At 38.4% G+C, this 17,374-nt stretch overlaps 1 protein-coding gene across 1 annotated transcript in view; it reads left to right on the top strand.

Annotated features, from left to right (window-relative positions):
- Window positions 1-17,374, top strand: part of LOC126236323 (T-cell activation inhibitor, mitochondrial-like) — a 356,623-nt gene that overhangs the window by 67,086 nt on the left and 272,163 nt on the right. The window contains exon 3 of the mRNA XM_049945539.1: window positions 2,100-2,232. Within this exon, the coding sequence (XP_049801496.1) occupies window positions 2,100-2,232 (133 nt within the window). The remainder of the gene's footprint in view (window positions 1-2,099; window positions 2,233-17,374) is intronic.

Here is a 17,374-nt window from a genome sequence, read left to right as displayed (position 1 = left end):
AATAGTTTAACATTATTGAACAAAAGTGATTACACCATTAAAGTGCAGCAGTTCTGCCTTTCAACATCTATACAAAGATCCAACCTGCAGCTTTCTGTGAACAAGTTAAAACCACAGTCATATTTAAAAGTATTATATCAGAAATGAACAGCTTTATGCTTGTTAATATGAATCTTGTGGGTCCTGGATTATAGGGCTTGCCTGTATTACATTAAGATGGCATTTGAGTACCTCCAGTATATCGTTCTTTTCTGTTTCTTGCTTCCGAGAGATCTAGATTGTTGTCAAAAAAACTTTAATCCCTAAATTTGGCATCAGAAATTCCATAGCTCTATTGGTAAAATTAATGATATACAAATCCCACCCAATTCTAAACTAATATCATTTGACATCAGTAGTTTATTTACAAATGTACCAACTAATGAGTATATAAACATATTGATGGATTTTTGCACAAATCTAAAGCAAATCATGTAGGATTATGTGACATAATCATTGCTACTTAAATATGTGTAAAACGGAACTATTTCCAGTTTTAGAACACTTGTTTTAGTCACATCTGATGCCTAGCTGTGAGTTCCCCTCTTAGCCCTATACTATCTCAAATTGTAATGGGCAGTTTTGTGCAAATTTTTGTGCAGAAAGAATCAATGAGTTGCAGACTTGAATATGGGATCAGATGTGTGGATGGTTTGCTGTGCTCGTGGATTGGTACCACTAGACAATTGGATACATTCTTACAACATTTAAACTCCCAGCGTAAGAAAATGTTGGTTCACAATGGAGCTGGGATGCCCTCCTAATTTCTTGGACCCTAATATAGACATTAGCACATAGAGACACTAATTTATTATTTTCAAAGAAACCATAGCTACAGATGTGGTAATCCATGCAAGCTTCCCAGCACCAACACAGTTGCAAACATGCAGTTTTCCATTCAGTTGTGTATCAGCTTATATCTGTTCCATTATCTGCCTTTCAAACAGAACTACAGACTCTCAGACTTACCACTTCCAGTGATGGCTTTGACTCCGCCCTGATTAATAGCATACCATGAAAAAATAAAATGTGTAAATGTACGCTAGCCAAAAGGAAACAGTCAGTACTTATAAAAACTGGTGCATCATTTCAAGTGTTGGCAAAATTTCAGATAATCTCGCTTTTTGTAATACTGACAACATACAAAAAAAATTGTTAATAGAAAAGACAAATTCCGACCCTTGGCATGGAGTGGTGTGTATAAAATCACGTGCAAGCACAGTGGAAATGTATGTATTGGTCAGTCAGGCAGAGCTGTGGCAGTCAGGTTATCTGAATGTGAGAGAAACTGGAAATTAAGAAAGAAAGATTCAACCTTTGTAACCATCTTATAATGGAATAACAACCACGTGATGTAGTTTGTGAATTTTTATGTTCTTTTCAGAAAACAAGAAAGCCAACCTTGCTGGAAATCAAGAATCATATGACACAGAATATCAGCTTTGTACAAAGCGAGGAAACATGATTTCTTTATTTTCTTTATCTCCCCCCCCCCCCCCCCCCCCACCTCGCCCTGTTAAATTAACTTTAAGTTGTACAAATATTAGATTACAATTGTAAATTCAACTTTGTTTTTCATCTGTTATTAAATGTATCTTCACACAAAAGTGTTACTTTTCCTGTTTTAGTTAAATGCAACTATTTGTGTTCGCCAAAAAATTTCCTATGTGAGCACTGTACATGTCATCATTTTTCTATCTTCTGTACACAATATCTGTGTAAATCACATGCTATTTTATCTGTTTTTGTGACAGTCATTTGCCACATGTTAGTGATGTAAGAAGCCAAATTCTGGTTCATGACTGAATAAATATAAATTTGCAGGACATTAGGAAGTGTTGCCTGTTTAATATTGTCATCATATTCTGTCATGCACTGATGGAAAATTCAGTTAATGTATAGTTTTTTTTGTGGTCTTCACTGAAAAATAGTAAATGGTGAGACCTTTAATGCATTACTTTGAAGAATAGTTTGAGTATTGTCTTCGTTTCATTTATATTGTTTTAAAGTTTCAAATTTCTCATTGATTCACTCCCAGTATATTTCAACCTTTATTTCAGACTGTGAATGAAAATTCTCTCAAACAACTTAATTCATACCTCGAACTGCTGCAGCAAAAGCGACCAACAAGGCCAGCAACACTTACTTTTTATCTGAGGTCTCAGAGTCCTAGTTATGACAACACTGTAAAAGGTATGATCTTAGTTTTAGATCTTTACTTTTAAGGTACTTTCACTTTGCCAATTATGCTTGTAACAGAGTGAAAAAAATAAAAAAAGTAAATAATGAGAAAATACAGTTTGAAGTTCACAGTAAGGAACTTGTTTAAAAGACCAGTCATTTTAATTTCAAGATTCCATAATTCCCATAACTTTGTACATTGAAAATATATTGTTTTCAACAGAAGCCAAATGTTGCTTAAAATTTGAATTCTCACCCAAAAGTGTAAATACTGAGTGAATATGAGCTAGACCTGGTAAGGACTTGCGCACTTGATATTTTTGGGTTAGTACATTGAGTCTTTTTGAGAGTTGTATTCATGATATGCAACATTAAGTACTATTTTACTTGGAATTTGAGAAAAATAATAATCAATCACCTGAGAGAGTAATTTTGATAGGGGTGCACTGCTCAGGGTTCATTAATATTTCAAATTAATCCTTTATGCTTCAGCAGTGAGTGGCACTTGAAATTGTGAAACTTGTTTTCCACTCCTATATTGGGCCCCACCCGACCCGATTTTTTGTAGATCTCACATGCTCCATTCTTGAATTTGACAGCAGTAGGCATCAGTGCTGCATAGTGTGTAGTACTGCCATCTAGGCAAACCTGTGTTGACTTGGTTTCGAACTGTAGCAGTTGTGTTGAGAGAAATGTTGTAATTATTGCTTTTAATTTAGTAGGTGCAAAATGACTAGTTCTTTTCATACGGTTCTTCATGAGGGAGAGATTGTAGCACTCTTAGAAGACTGTCTAAGTGAAAACAAGAATGACAATGATTTTGATGATTACAGTGATTTATTTGTAAACAATTTGAGTGAAGTGATGATAAAAACAGTCACCCATGCAGAGTGTCTCAAAAAATACCACACAATGAAAAGTTTTGCATTATAATCCTTATGTAAATATATTTGAATGCAAGTGCACATTTTGTTGTTATGAACACCCTAATTGTTGGTCAGTGACCACATTGTTTCCACAAAAAGATTCACATAATTCTCTGTGGTGTGCTTGCCCATGCAGGCGGCAGCAATTAAATGAGAGCACCCAGAGATACCCTGTGTCTGCATTATGGACTGCAAAGGGTTAACACTTTCTTTGTCAAAAATTTAATGTTTTGGTTAATAACACATACTCTTCTGAATTACTGCATTAACATTTAGTATAAAGAGGTAACTATTCTGTTTCTCTGACCTAGAAAAGGCCTTTGACATGGTGCCAAGAGAAGTTTTGTGGAAGGTCATATTTTGGCTGCCTGGAACACTTTGTTGGACTGATTCAAACCCACTATGATAACAAGTGTGGGCAAATACTATACAAGAATGAAACATCTAATAAATTTCCCATTACTGATGGGCTCAAATGAAGATGTGTCCTTGTGCCAATACTGTTTGCCCTGTACCTCACAGCGATCTTTTATGAAATGTCTGCAACTACAGGCACAGAACTCAATATATGTATTTAATGGAGGACTATGCAATCTGCCCATACTCCATTCTAGGAGGTTCACAAGTCTCAGCCAGGTAACTGAACTGCAACATGCAGATGGTAGTAGTTCTCTAGCTCACACACCCACAGATCTGCAACTGTGTGTAAATTGTTTCATTAGTACATAGTGGTTTTGCCTAACCATTAACATCCCAAAAACAAAGGTACTCGCACAGCCAGCTCCAGAAACTGCCTTTCTCTGTTTCAATAGTTCTATTTCCATCACACTTTTGGAACAAGTGGGTTGTTTCCCCTATCTAGGAAGTATATTGTCAACCAACCGATCATCCTGAATTTGTACAAACGTCTTATCCTCTCCAATCCAAGACTAGCATTAATTAACAATATTTCAACTGTTCTCCTTTTTTCCACATCAATAATCAAAGTTATAAAACAGCACATCATTAAAATGAAAAACATTGTAAACATCAACTCTGTAGCTGTGTTTGTTTAAAAGATATAGTAAATTTAAATTATCAGTATTTTCAGTTAAGAACACCAAGTCATCATTTCCTCCACACAAAACACTAAATTCACCGCCAGTGCGTGTCATTTATGTTGGCGGCCGAGTTTAGGTTCGTTCTGTGCATCTGACGTCACAAAATACAGTCAGCCAATGATCAGAGAACAACGTTGCCAGATCTCGACTGCATAGCAGAGCACGGAGGAGTGTCTTCAGTTTTAGAAACGTTCACTCATAAATAAAGTAATAGAACAAAAGCAATGTCTTGATAGCAGACTTTGTTTTATAGAAAGTTTGGAAAAACCATTCTTTATACCAATTGCTTCATATTCTATTAATTAATTAAACCAAACAAGCAATAAGACTCCTAATTCAGGCGATAGCGAAGAAAGGTGTTTGTATCAATTTCACGAACCGCATTTTCGCAATAAAGAACAGCGGTAATTGTTTACTTCCTATTGTACTTCGATGAAATGCGAGTAATTCATATGCATACCAACAGTGTTTGTCAGAAATTTGCATGACCTGTTACAGTCCTTATGCAGGGATATCGTAGGACGAGCTGCGCTAGCGTAACGGTTAAGGTGTTGGGTTAGTAAGCGGAAGGTAAAGAGTTCAAACCTTGTGCGATGCTAAATCTTTATTTAAAAACAATATCGAAGTGACTTACATCACGAATTTTATTCGTTTGAATGCAATTTTTTGAAATTTCTAGTGCTTTGTCTCTTCATTAACACTTTCGCTGCTGCAGTCACATGCTCCCTGCATTCCGCGCTGTGCGCGATTTTGTCATCACTGCACTGCTCGCCTGTGCAGATGCATGGTGCTCCCGTTGCTTTGACACACTTATCATTCGATTTCACAAAAACTATTTGGCCCAAAAATTAGATTTTTACACATCTTCTTGACTGATACCTTCCCCCCATAAATGACTTAATTTTGTTTCGATGTTCAACCCAGTTATTGTGCAGCATTAAATGTAGTAAACCATTGCACGAAATTTTGAAGAGTTTGCAGAGGTAAACGTCCATAGCCTATACTTTCCATATGGTCGATTTTAGTTGCCACAATGTTGAGAATGAAATGTGGACAAGGTACCTAAATTTTATATAAAATTTACTGTATAACAATATCTCATTTAATTTAAGTACCACATAGGTGTCGTATGTAATATTGAGAAATATTCCGTCTTTCGCGACTGGAATAAAAGTTTTATTTACACCGGGCGCGTTTGGCTTTATTTTAAATCGCTTCAATCAATGAAAGGTATGGCACATACACAATGGTACTCATGTTCTCTTTCTTGTTTTTGTTCCACAGTCGCAGTTTTACGAATGGTATTGAAATATATTCCTCTTCTGCAACTGTAATAAGCGACTTATTTAGACCAGACGCGTTTCTCTCTTTTGAATCATCTTCAGTGGACAGTATTTTGTCTCCTCCATTGCCAAGTCACCTTTCGTAGTTTTGTGCTGCGGTAACACAATATTCAACGTTTGTGTCGGCTGATCAGTGTTTTAGCAAATAAATGCTGTTTGTGTGTGCCACACACACAAATTATATTTGACATAGCTCAGAGCACTTCACTGATAGACGGTATATTCAAGTCCTAATGTTTTTGTAAGTCCACAATTTTGTTTAATGTATTTTGTCTACTTCCTTTTGATTGATTGAAGTGCTTTAAAATAAAGCCAAACGTGCCCGGTGTAAATAAAACTTTTATTACAGTCGCGAAAGATGGAATATTTCTCAATATTACATACGACACCTATGTGTTACTTAAATTAAATGGGATATTGTTATACAGTAAATTTTATATGAAATTTAGGTATCTTGTCCACATTTCATTCGCAACATTGTGGCAAATAAAATCGACCACACGGAAAGTATACTCTAAGGACTTTTTCCTCTGCAAATTCTTCAAAATTTCGTGCAATGGTTTACTATATATAATGCTGCATAATAACTGCGTTGAACATCGAAACAAAATTAAGTCATTTATGGGGGAAAGGTATCAGTGAAGAAGATGTGTAAAAATCTAATTTTTGGGCCAAATAGTTTTTGTGAAATCGAATGATAAGAGTGTCAAAGCAGTCGGAACACCATGTGTCAACACAGGCGAGCAGTGCAGTGACAAAATCGCGCACAGCGCGGAATGCGGGGAGCACGTCTCTGTAGCAGCCAAAGGGTTAATGCAGCCGTGGTGGCTTTACTTCATGAACTGCGCGCTCCCCCCTAAACGTAAGCTTGCGAACTATGCTATACTATGGCGCTGCTTCTATTGGCGCGTGCGTCGTGTGCAACTGGCAACGCAGCAATCATCCGCGTCTGGGCGGGCATGCGCGAGCCCCCAAGATAAAAGAACTGAACTATAGTATTTTCGGACCCATACGAACTGGCCAACTGCTTAATATTAGCGACTTCTATTATTGGCAATTGAAATACAGAATCATACATAATCTCGCTATGAGCACAGGTACTTAGCTTTGTCGTGCTGGATACTTCTGCCACAGTATTGCTGCCGATGTTGCAGTTGAAGCCAACACAGAAGATCTCGTAGCCTCTACTGTGGCACTGCAACCGCCGCTGTGTGATGAATCACCATTGAAGATGCTGCTACCAGCTGGAACCACGTGCTTTCGATGTCGCCTCTTCTTCTGCGTTACTTTTTTATCATTCCTAACCACTGCTGAAACTCCATGCACACAACAGAATGTCTTTAACTGTGAGAATTACAATTTTAATTTCACAACTATTAAAGAAACCTAATATTCAGTCCTGAACCGATCTCACATTTAACTTTTGCGAGAGGTCCTGCCTATTGAAATTCAGGTAATACTTTTGGAAACGCTTTGCAGATTTCAAATCCAATTTTAAAACTTTCCAGAGTTCATATTCTGCAACTAACACTTTACAAAATCCAATCCTGTTCCAACACTTTGCAAGATTCTTATCCCTCAACTAACAGTTTCCAAGTTCCTATCCCGAATGAGCCCCCAATTGCTAGCTAACATACCAAAGATGTTCGGGCTCATATGCGGTTCCTCTTCATCAGAATGTCTTGGCTCAAACTCATCTAGGGGTTGAACCGCACGTGTCACATTACATGCCCTAAATTAGACACCTGAGACAATTTTGTTAAATTGTCTGGCTGATGGCAAGTTTGCGAAATACGAAGTTAACATAACATACAATAACAGTGATGATAATATCGGGAACTAAATTAATGACCCATAAATGATGCAGGCCACACAGTTGTGATTTGGTTAGAATAATGTTTATTCAGAAAGCAAACTAATAGTGAAAGTGGTCGTATTCAGAATTACTATTACCCTCTAGCACATATCCATTTGACACAGTTCAATCATTGACAATCTCATTGCGAATTACAAGTTCGATACTCCACCTCATTAACTGTGCGAAAAGTTAAAGAGTTCACACCAGGCGCACAGCTGCTCACTGCTCAGAGTGCAAGTCCCACGACACCAAACAACACGAAATTTCCTAACTTGTTTCACTTCCTAGTTGCCTAAAAACCAACTGCCCACTTTTGCATTTGCATCCCAACTGTATCCTATGGTGTCTCCAGCCAAACTGTCCGCTTTCGTGTCTGGCCTGGTACTATTCTTCTGCTTGTCCCTGGCTGCGTTTCCCGCATGCCGAATATCCTTGCTCAACTGACTAGGGCAGTTCCCTTTCCTGAAGCCGTTCATTTGATTGGCTACAGCTTATTCTGCATTATTTTACATTTTAACATATTGAAATACTTCCCCCATGAACCATGGACCTTGCCGTTGGTGGGGAGGCTTGCATGCCTCAGCGATACAGATGGCCGTACCGTAGGTGCAACCACAACGGAGGGGTATCTGTTGAGAGGCCAGACAAACATGTGGTTCCTGAAGAGGGGCAGCAGCCTTTTCAGTAGTTGCAGGGGCAACAGTCTGGATGATTGACTGATCTGGCCTTGTAACATTAACCAAAACGGCCTTGCTGTGCTGGTACTGCGAACGGCTGAAAGCAAGGGGAAACTACAGCCGTAATTTTTCCCGAGGACATGCAGCTTTACTGTATGATTAAATGATGATGGTGTCCTCTTGGGTAAAATATTCCGGAGGTAAAATAGTCCCCCATTCGGATCTCCGGGCGGGAACTACTCAAGAGGACGTCGTTATCAGGAGAAAGAAAACTGGCATTCTACGGATCGGAGCGTGGAATGTCAGATCCCTTAATCGGGCAGGTAGGTTAGAAAATTTAAAAAGGGAAATGGATAGGTTAAAGTTAGATATAGTGGGAATTAGTGAAGTTTGGTGGCAGGAGGAACAAGACTTTTGGTCAGGTGATTACAGGGTTATAAATACAAAATCAAATAGGGGTAATGCAGGAGTAGGTTTAATAATGAATAAAAAAATAGGAGTGCGGGTTAGCTACTACAAACAGCATAGTGAACGCATTATTGTGGCCAAGATAGACACAAAGCCCACACCTACTACAGTAGTACAAGATTATATGCCAACTAGCTCTGCAGATGATGAAGAAATTGATGAAATGTATGACGAGATAAAAAAAATTATTCAGGTAGTGAAGGGAGGCGAAAATTTAATAGTCATGGGTGACTGGAATTCGTCAGTAGGAAAAGGGAGAGAAGGAAACATAGTAGGTGAATATGGATTGGGGGGAAGAAATGAAAGAGGAAGCCGCCTTGTAGAATTTTGCACAGAGCATAACTTAATCATAGCTAACACTTGGTTCAAGAATGATAAAAGAAGGTTGTATACCTGGAAGAATCCTGGAGATACTAATAGGTATCAGATAGATTATATAATGGTAAGACAGAGATTTAGGAACCAGGTTTTAAATTGTAAGACATTTCCAGGGGCAGATGTGGATTCTGACCACAATCTATTGGTTATGAACTGCAGATTGAAACTGAAGAAACTGCAAAAAGGTGGGAATTTAAGGAGATGGGACCTGGATAAACTGAAAGAACCAGAGGTTGTAGAGAGTTTCAGGGAGAGCATAAGGGAACAATTGACAGGAATGGGGGAAAGAAATACAGTAGAAGAAGAATGGGTAGCTCTGAGGGATGAAGTAGTGAAGGCAGCAGAGGATCAAGTAGGTAAAAAGACGAGGGCTAATAGAAATCCTTGGGTAACAGAAGAAATATTGAATTTAATTGATGAAAGGAGAAAATATAAAAATGCAGTAAATGAAGCAGGCAAAAGGGAACACAAACGTCTCAAAAATGAGATCGACAGAAAGTGCAAAATGGCTAAGCAGGGATGGCTAGAGGACAAATGTAAGGATGTAGAGGCTTGTCTCACTAGGGGTAAGATAGGTACTGCCTACAGGAAAATTAAAGAGACCTTTGGAGAGAAGAGAACCACTTGTATGAATATCAAGAGCTCAGATGGCAACCCAGTTCTAAGCAAAGAAGGGAAGGCAGAAAGGTGGAAGGAGTATATAGAGGGTTTATACAAGGGCGATGTACTTGAGGACAGTATTATGGAAATGGAAGAGGATGTAGATGAAGATGGAATGGGAGATAAGATACTGCGTGAAGAGTTTGACAGAGCACTGAAAGACCTGAGTCGAAACAAGGCCCCGGGAGTAGACAACATTCCATTAGAACTACTGATGGCCTTGGGAGAGCCAGTCATGACAAAACTCTACCATCTGGTGAGCAAGATCTATGAGACAGGCGAAATACCCACAGACTTCAAGAAGAATATAATAATTCCAATCCCAAAGAAAGCAGGTGTTGACAGATGTGAAAATTACCGAACTATCAGTTTAATAAGTCACAGCTGCAAAATACTAACGTGAATTCTTTACAGACGAATGGAAAAACTGGTAGAAGCGGACCTCGGGGAAGATCAGTTTGGATTCCGTAGAAATGTTGGAACACGTGAGGCAATACTAACCTTACGACTTATCTTAGAAGAAAGATTAAGAAAAGGCAAACCTACGTTTCTAGCATTTGTAGACTTAGAGAAAGCTTTTGACAACGTTAACTGGAATACTCTCTTTCAAATTCTGAAGGTGGCAGGGGTAAAATACGGGGAGCGAAAGGCTATTTACAATTTGTACAGAAACCAGATGGCAGTTATAAGAGTCGAGGGGCATGAAAGGGAAGCAGTGGTTGGGAAAGGAGTGAGACAGGGTTGTAGCCTCTCCCCGATGTTATTCAATCTGTATATTGAGCAAGCAGTAAAGGAAACAAAAGAAAAATTCGGAGTAGGTATTAAAATTCATGGAGAAGAAGTAAAAACTTTGAGGTTCGCCGATGACATTGTAATTCTGTCAGAGACAGCAAAGGACTTGGAAGAGCAGTTGAACGGAATGGACAGTGTCTTGAAAGGAGGATATAATAAGAACATCAACAAAAGCAAAACGAGGATAATGGAATGTAGTCATATTAAATCGGGTGATGCTGAGGGGATTAGATTAGGAAATGAGACACTTAAAGTAGTAAAGGAGTTTTGCTATTTGGGGAGTAAAATAACTGATGATCGTCGAAGTAGAGAGGATATAAAATGTAGACTGGCAATGGCAAGGAAATCGTTTCTGAAGAAGAGAAATTTGTTAACATCGAGTATAGATTTAAGTGTCAGGAAGTCGTTTCTGAAAGTATTTGTATGGAGTGTAGCCATGTATGGAAGTGAAACATGGACGATAACCAGTTTGGACAAGAAGAGAATAGAAGCTTTCGAAATGTGGTGCTACAGAAGAATGCTGAAGATAAGGTGGGTAGATCACGTAACTAATGAGGAGGTATTGAATAGGATTGGGGAGAAGAGAAGTTTGTGGCACAACTTGACTAGAAGAAGGGATCGGTTGGTAAGACATGTTTTGAGGCATCAAGGGATCACAAATTTAGCATTGGAGGGCAGCGTGGAGGGTAAAAATCGTAGAGGGAGACCAAGAGATCAATACACTAAGCAGATTCAGAAGGATGTAGGTTGCAGTAGGTACTGGGAGATGAAGAAGCTTGCACAGGATAGAGTAGCATGGAGAGCTGCATCAAACCAGTCTCAGGACTGAAGACCACAACAACAACAACAACTTCTGCACAATTTCAGTGCAGTAATGTGTTCATTGTAAATGTGTGTGTGTGTGTGTGTGTGTGTGTAAGTACAATCTAACTTCTGCACCATTTCAGTGCAGTAATGTGTCCATTGTAAATAAGGATTATAGTAGTTGTATTACATGTTTATTAACTTATAACTAAATAAAAAACTTTTTTATTTTAAATTCAGTGCATTAGTATATGTAAAATGACTCTTTCATATAGTGTTCATTAAAAAATGACAATCATTCCACTTGGGACCTGTGGAATGGTACATTAGCTTATTTGTTTTAGTTGTAAATATTTCCCTATGATGTAGGCTCTCATCTGTCTCACTCGCACACTACAGTGCTTAGGCCTCATTCAGCACAATGACCGTTTCCCCATCTCATGATGAAGATGTTCTTTTCACAATTCCTGAAGGCTGACCCTTTCGGCCATATATTTAAATGAGAGTGAAATGCTCATCAGCTCACAAGCACCACATTTCAAATGCTTTCAGTATCTTCTTTTCCAGTTTTCCCACAGTCTGTGTTTCACTGCCACACAATGCTGTGCTCCAAACATACATTATCAGAAATTTCCTCATCAGTTTAAGGTCTATGTTTGATGCTAATAGACTTCTCTTGATCACAAACAGCCTTTTTGCCAGTGCTAGTCTGTCCTTGCTCTGACCATCATACGTTATTTTGGTACATAGCATAATTCGTAACTTCATCTACCTCATGATCCCCAATCCTGATGTTAAGCTTCTCACTGTTCTCATTTCTGCTACTTCTCATTATTTTTGTTTTTCCTCGATTTATTTTCAATCCATATTCTGTATCCATTAGAAAGTTTATTCCATTCAACAGGTCCTGTAATTCTTCTTCATTTTCAGTGAGGATAGTGATGTCATCAGTGAATCTTATCATTGATATCCTTTGATTGACCTGGAGTTTATTCCACTCTTGAACCTCTCTTTTATTTCCATCATTGCTTCTTCTACTATGTGTAGTAGGGATGAAAGACTACATCCCGTTGATATACCCATTTTTATCTGAGCACTCTGTTGTTGGTCTTCCCCTCTTATTGTTCCAAATGGCTCTCGCACATATTGCGTATTACCCATCTTTCCCTGTAGCCTACCCCTATCTTTCTCAAAATTTTGAACATCTTGTACCATTTGACATTGTCAAATACTTTTTCCACGTCAATAAATCCTCTGAATGTGTCTTGATTTTTCTTTAGTCTTGCTCCCATTATGAGCTGCAACATCAGAATTGCTTCTCTGGTGCCTTTACCTGCCTTAAAGCCAAACTGATTGTCATCCAGCACATATTCAATTTTCTTTTCCATTCTTCTATATATTATTCGTGTCAGCAATGCAGATGCATGAGCTGATAAGCTGATTGTGCAATAATTCTTGCACTTGTTGGCTCTTGCAATGTTCAGAAATGTGTGGGTGATGTTTTTCCGACAGTCTGATGATGTATCGCCAGACTCATACATTTTACACACAAATATGAATAGTCATTTTGTTGCTCCTTCCCACAATGATTTTATAAATTCTGATGGAATGTTATCTTTCTCCTCTGCTTTATTCGATTTTGGGTCTTCCAAAGCTCTTTTAAATTTTGACTCTAATACTGATTCCCCTGTCTCTTCTATATCGACTCCTGTTCCTTCTTGTATCACTTCATCAGACGAGTCTTTCATCTCATAGAGGCCTTCAGCGCAGTCTTTTCACCTGTCCGCTCTCTCCTTTGCATTTAACAGTGAAATTCTGTCCGCTCTCTCCTTTGCATTTAACAGTGAAATTCTCATTTCACTCTTAATGTTACCACCCTTGCATTTAATTTAGCTGAAAGTTGTTGTGATTTTTCTGTATACTGAGTCCAACAATCATTTCTTTCTTAATTTCTTCACATTTTTCATGCAGCCATTTCACCTTAGCTTCACTGCAATTCCTGTTTATTTCATTCCTAAGTGACTTTTATTTCTGTATTCCTGAAGTCCCCTAAACATTTTTACACTTTCTCCGCCCGCATCTCGTGGTCGTGCGGTAGCGTTCTCGCTTCCCACGTCCGGGTTCCCGGGTTCGATTCCCGGCGGGGTCAGGGATTTTCTCTGCCTCGTGATGGCTGGGTGTTGTGTGCTGTCCTTAGGTTAGTTAGGTTTAAGTAGTTCTAAGTTCTAGGGGACTTATGACCACAGCAGTTGAGTCCCATAGTGCTCAGAGCCATTTTTTACACTTTCTCCCTTCATCAATCAACAGAATTATTTCTTCTGTTACCCATGGTTTCCTCACAGTTTCCTTCTTAGTACCTATGCTCTTGTTTCCAACTTCTATGATAGATACCAAGATCTATAGTTTATATGTTGCAATGTGACACACTCATCAGTGAAGCCTGCAGTTGGTGGCATTGCCCCTTTATATCAATCACTACATGAGTCATTGCTGGTAGACTATCCATACGGTATGTAGCAGTTGTGGCACTGATGTTGTTCACTAAAGCCCATGCAAGTCCAGCAGTTTTGATAATACGCTCAATTCTTCCTCAGAGACTGACTGGGTTGTTATGGTTAACACCCTTAATTCTTCTTCTTCTTCTTCTTCTTCTTCTTCCTGCATTGCAGCTGGTGTTCTGGTCTGGTGGTATAGCATTTAACTAGAATGTGGAAGGTTTTGGGATCAAATCCTGGTTGAGTCAACTTTAAGAAGAGCAGTGCGTTTTGTTATGGGATCATTTAGCCAGCGCAAGTGTATCACTGAGATGCTCAACAAACTGCATTGTGAATCATTACAAGAGAGGCATTGCGCATCACTGAGAGGTTTACTGCTGAGATTTTGAAAAAGTACTTTCAATGAAGAATTGGACAACATATTACTTTCTCCCACATACATCTGACATAATGATCATGAAGAGAAAATTCGAGAAAACATAACTAATACAGAGGCTTACCAACAATCATTCTTTCTACTCGCCATTCACAAATGGAATGAGGTAGGGTGGGATCAGTTAGTTGTACTAGAAGTCTATACTGCTACATGCCTTTAGGTGGCTTGTGGAGTATAATGTAGATGTAGGTGTGTTTGACATTTGTCTTCTACGTTCCTTTGGTTTAAATGATTGATGTTTCCACCTTTTCCTCAGTTCTGTGGAACATAAGTAGAGTTTCCTGTCTGACTCGAGTTCTGAGTGTTACATAGATTGTTCCACTCATGTAATGAAATATTTCTGGTTTCTTTAATATGTCCATTTCTGTCATGAGTCAGATAGTATTTCTTGAAAAGTTAATTGAGTTTACTCATTATATTTTCTCATAATTTATTATTATTATGCTGAGAATTGGCTCCTTAGCCCCGGAAAGCCACCATTTTTGTTCTGTTTTAAGATACTAATAGATTATATAACTTAACCATTGTGGATAAAGTTTGAGCAGCTGCCTGATGTGTGTTCTCACTATCAGCAGTCATGGTTTGATCATCAGCAAAGGTAATGTCATAGACTAATTCCAGTTGCTGAAGTCGTTTGCATACCTATTGCCTAAGCATAAATATTTAAAAAAATCATATAGGTATTAAAAAAGTTTGAGACAAGCTGCATCCTTTTCATTTTATGGTCCTGCTTTCTACTACCTTTATTACGTGCAGAGTTTCTGATGAAACAGTTACCTCCTCAAATGTTGATCTACTAGAAAAGACAGTGTTCAAGTAACAAAAGTGTTGAAAACCTGGTATGTCTCCCCTGATGCATACACAATACGAGGTCTGATCAAAAAATTCCAGAACTTTGTCCACAAAACTTTTCTGCACTTGGCTTTTACTCATTGTGCATGGTCTCCTTTGAAATACTCTCCTCTGTAATTGAGGCACTGCTCCCAGTGCTGTTTCCATTTAGGGAAGCAGTCTTTGTATGCCTCTTGCTGGATTGTATGAAGTGCCATCTATGAATTTTCTTGTATCTCACCTATCATTGCAAATCTTTGCCTTTTTAACAGGATTTTCAACTTTAGAAATAAAAAAAAGTCCACAGGGGCCAGGGCTGGAGAGTACGGAGGATGAGGTAGCACAGTGATTTCATTTTGTGTGCAACGATCAAACACCAACAGGGATGAATGTGTTCATGATGCAAGAGCTATGAATTGTCTTGCGACATATCGGGCCATTTATTTCTCACCTTTTTCTAGCAGGTATCATAACATGTCCCAACAGTACGACTGATTAACAGTTTTTCCCTGTGTCATGAATTCATGATGAAGTAATCCTTCAAAGTCAGAGAAAACTATTAGCATGGCTTTGACATTTGACCTGATCTGATGAGCTTTTTTTGGTCTTTGAGAACCTTTCCTGACCCATTGTGAAGACTGAACCTTGCTCTCAACATCAGCTGGTCTTGACTCCTGAGCCGTGTGATGAACTTGGCAGCAACACGAAGCATTCCAAGATGCTGTGTCAGGTTTTCATGACATGACCCAACTGAAATGTTACATTCTTCTTCAAACTCTCGGACACCCAGTCTTCAATTGGAATTCACAATTGCTGACATGAGCATCATTGGTAGATGTCGAATGGCGTCCTGGATGAGGATCGTCTTTAACTTCCATCTAGCCATTTTTAAACAATGTGAACCATTTGTAACACCAAGTACAGCTTAAACATTTATCACTGTAAGCTTCCTTCGCCATTTGTTGTGCCTCTGTGAAGGTTTGTTGAGTTCCATGCAAAATTTAATGCAGGCGCTTTGTTTCTCTAACTCTGCTATCTCGAAATTTGCTAACTGTGTGACACAACATTCTACACAATGCAGCACTAACTTTGAGCAGTTACACATTAAACACAGATGTGTGCAGGGGTGCCAACCGAATTTTGCTCTAACACACCGTTGGCATGAAATTGCGAATGTTCTGGAATTTTGTGAACATACCTTGTTTCTCATATACATAAGTTTGGAGAGAGTTGAACTCAAGAATATTTAACTTTTCCAATGGTTAATTGAGTATTATGTCCCTACTGATTGAAATAATTACTGATCTTAAACACATCCATAAAAAAGACCTTACTCTGGCTCTGAAAACCATAGAATGATGATTAATGATATTTAAATAAACACAAATCGTCACACATGCACCAAAGTCAAAACTTTCCTGCTGGCTAAGTACTTCACCAGTGGGAGCACACTGGCTATCTGTGATTGGCTGCTGCCTGCTAGCTTAATAGCGGATACTGTACAATGCATGTATTTTCTTAACATATGGCAGTGACCAAAACAAAAAGAAACACAAAACCTTGAAAACATGCAAATACAGAAAATAATACTTGTAAACACACAAGTAGCGATCTTGCAATAAAAGCGAATTATAAATAGATAATGAGGAAAGTGTCAAAAGAGAAAAATGGGAACATCTGAAATAGAAAGTAATTTAAGAAACAGAACTGATTTTAATTATATTTCTGAAAGTTGCTGAAAAGTGCTGTGCGAAATTGGGTGAAATTTCATTTACATGAATGACAGTGACGATGAGAAACTAACACAAATGAAAATTTTATTGCAAAATTATTTCCAGTAATAGTTCACAAGGGTTGAGCTTTTTGTCATGTATAGTCAATCTTCACTCAATTGGAGCTGTTGGCATTTCATTGTTGCCCTCCTATTTTGTTCCTAATCCACGAAAGTACAGTCTGTTAACTAATGTCTTCACGCTAATCCCGTTGACTGTAACCATTCCTTTGTGGATGCAGCAGGAATGTGCAATGTTTGTAGAATCCTCAGTCTTCTTGATTAATGTGTCTACACTGGTGACGTAGGTCATTTTGAGGAAGTTCAACAACATATTTCTATATTGATTTAACAATCTGTGGTACACACTATACAGTTCATTCTGTTCACACTTAATACCATAGACACATATCATTCATGTGGCTTTGCAGTCTGTCCATCCACAGATCAGTCTTTTTGACATCGGCCAAGGACACAGCAGTCCCACACTCATGTGACACGGAAATCACCCCCTTTCTCAGTCTACAGACTCCTTTGTTGGTATTCCTGTATTGACATCTCAATATATTTCTACAGCTCAACACATCTCTATTAACATGACACTGAGTATGGTGA

This window comes from Schistocerca nitens, chromosome 2 (genome assembly GCF_023898315.1).
Source record: "Schistocerca nitens isolate TAMUIC-IGC-003100 chromosome 2, iqSchNite1.1, whole genome shotgun sequence".
Lineage (NCBI taxonomy): Eukaryota > Metazoa > Arthropoda > Insecta > Orthoptera > Acrididae > Schistocerca > Schistocerca nitens.
The sequence above is the reverse complement of the archived record's forward strand: the minus strand, read 5'-3'. Positions and strand labels throughout refer to the sequence as shown.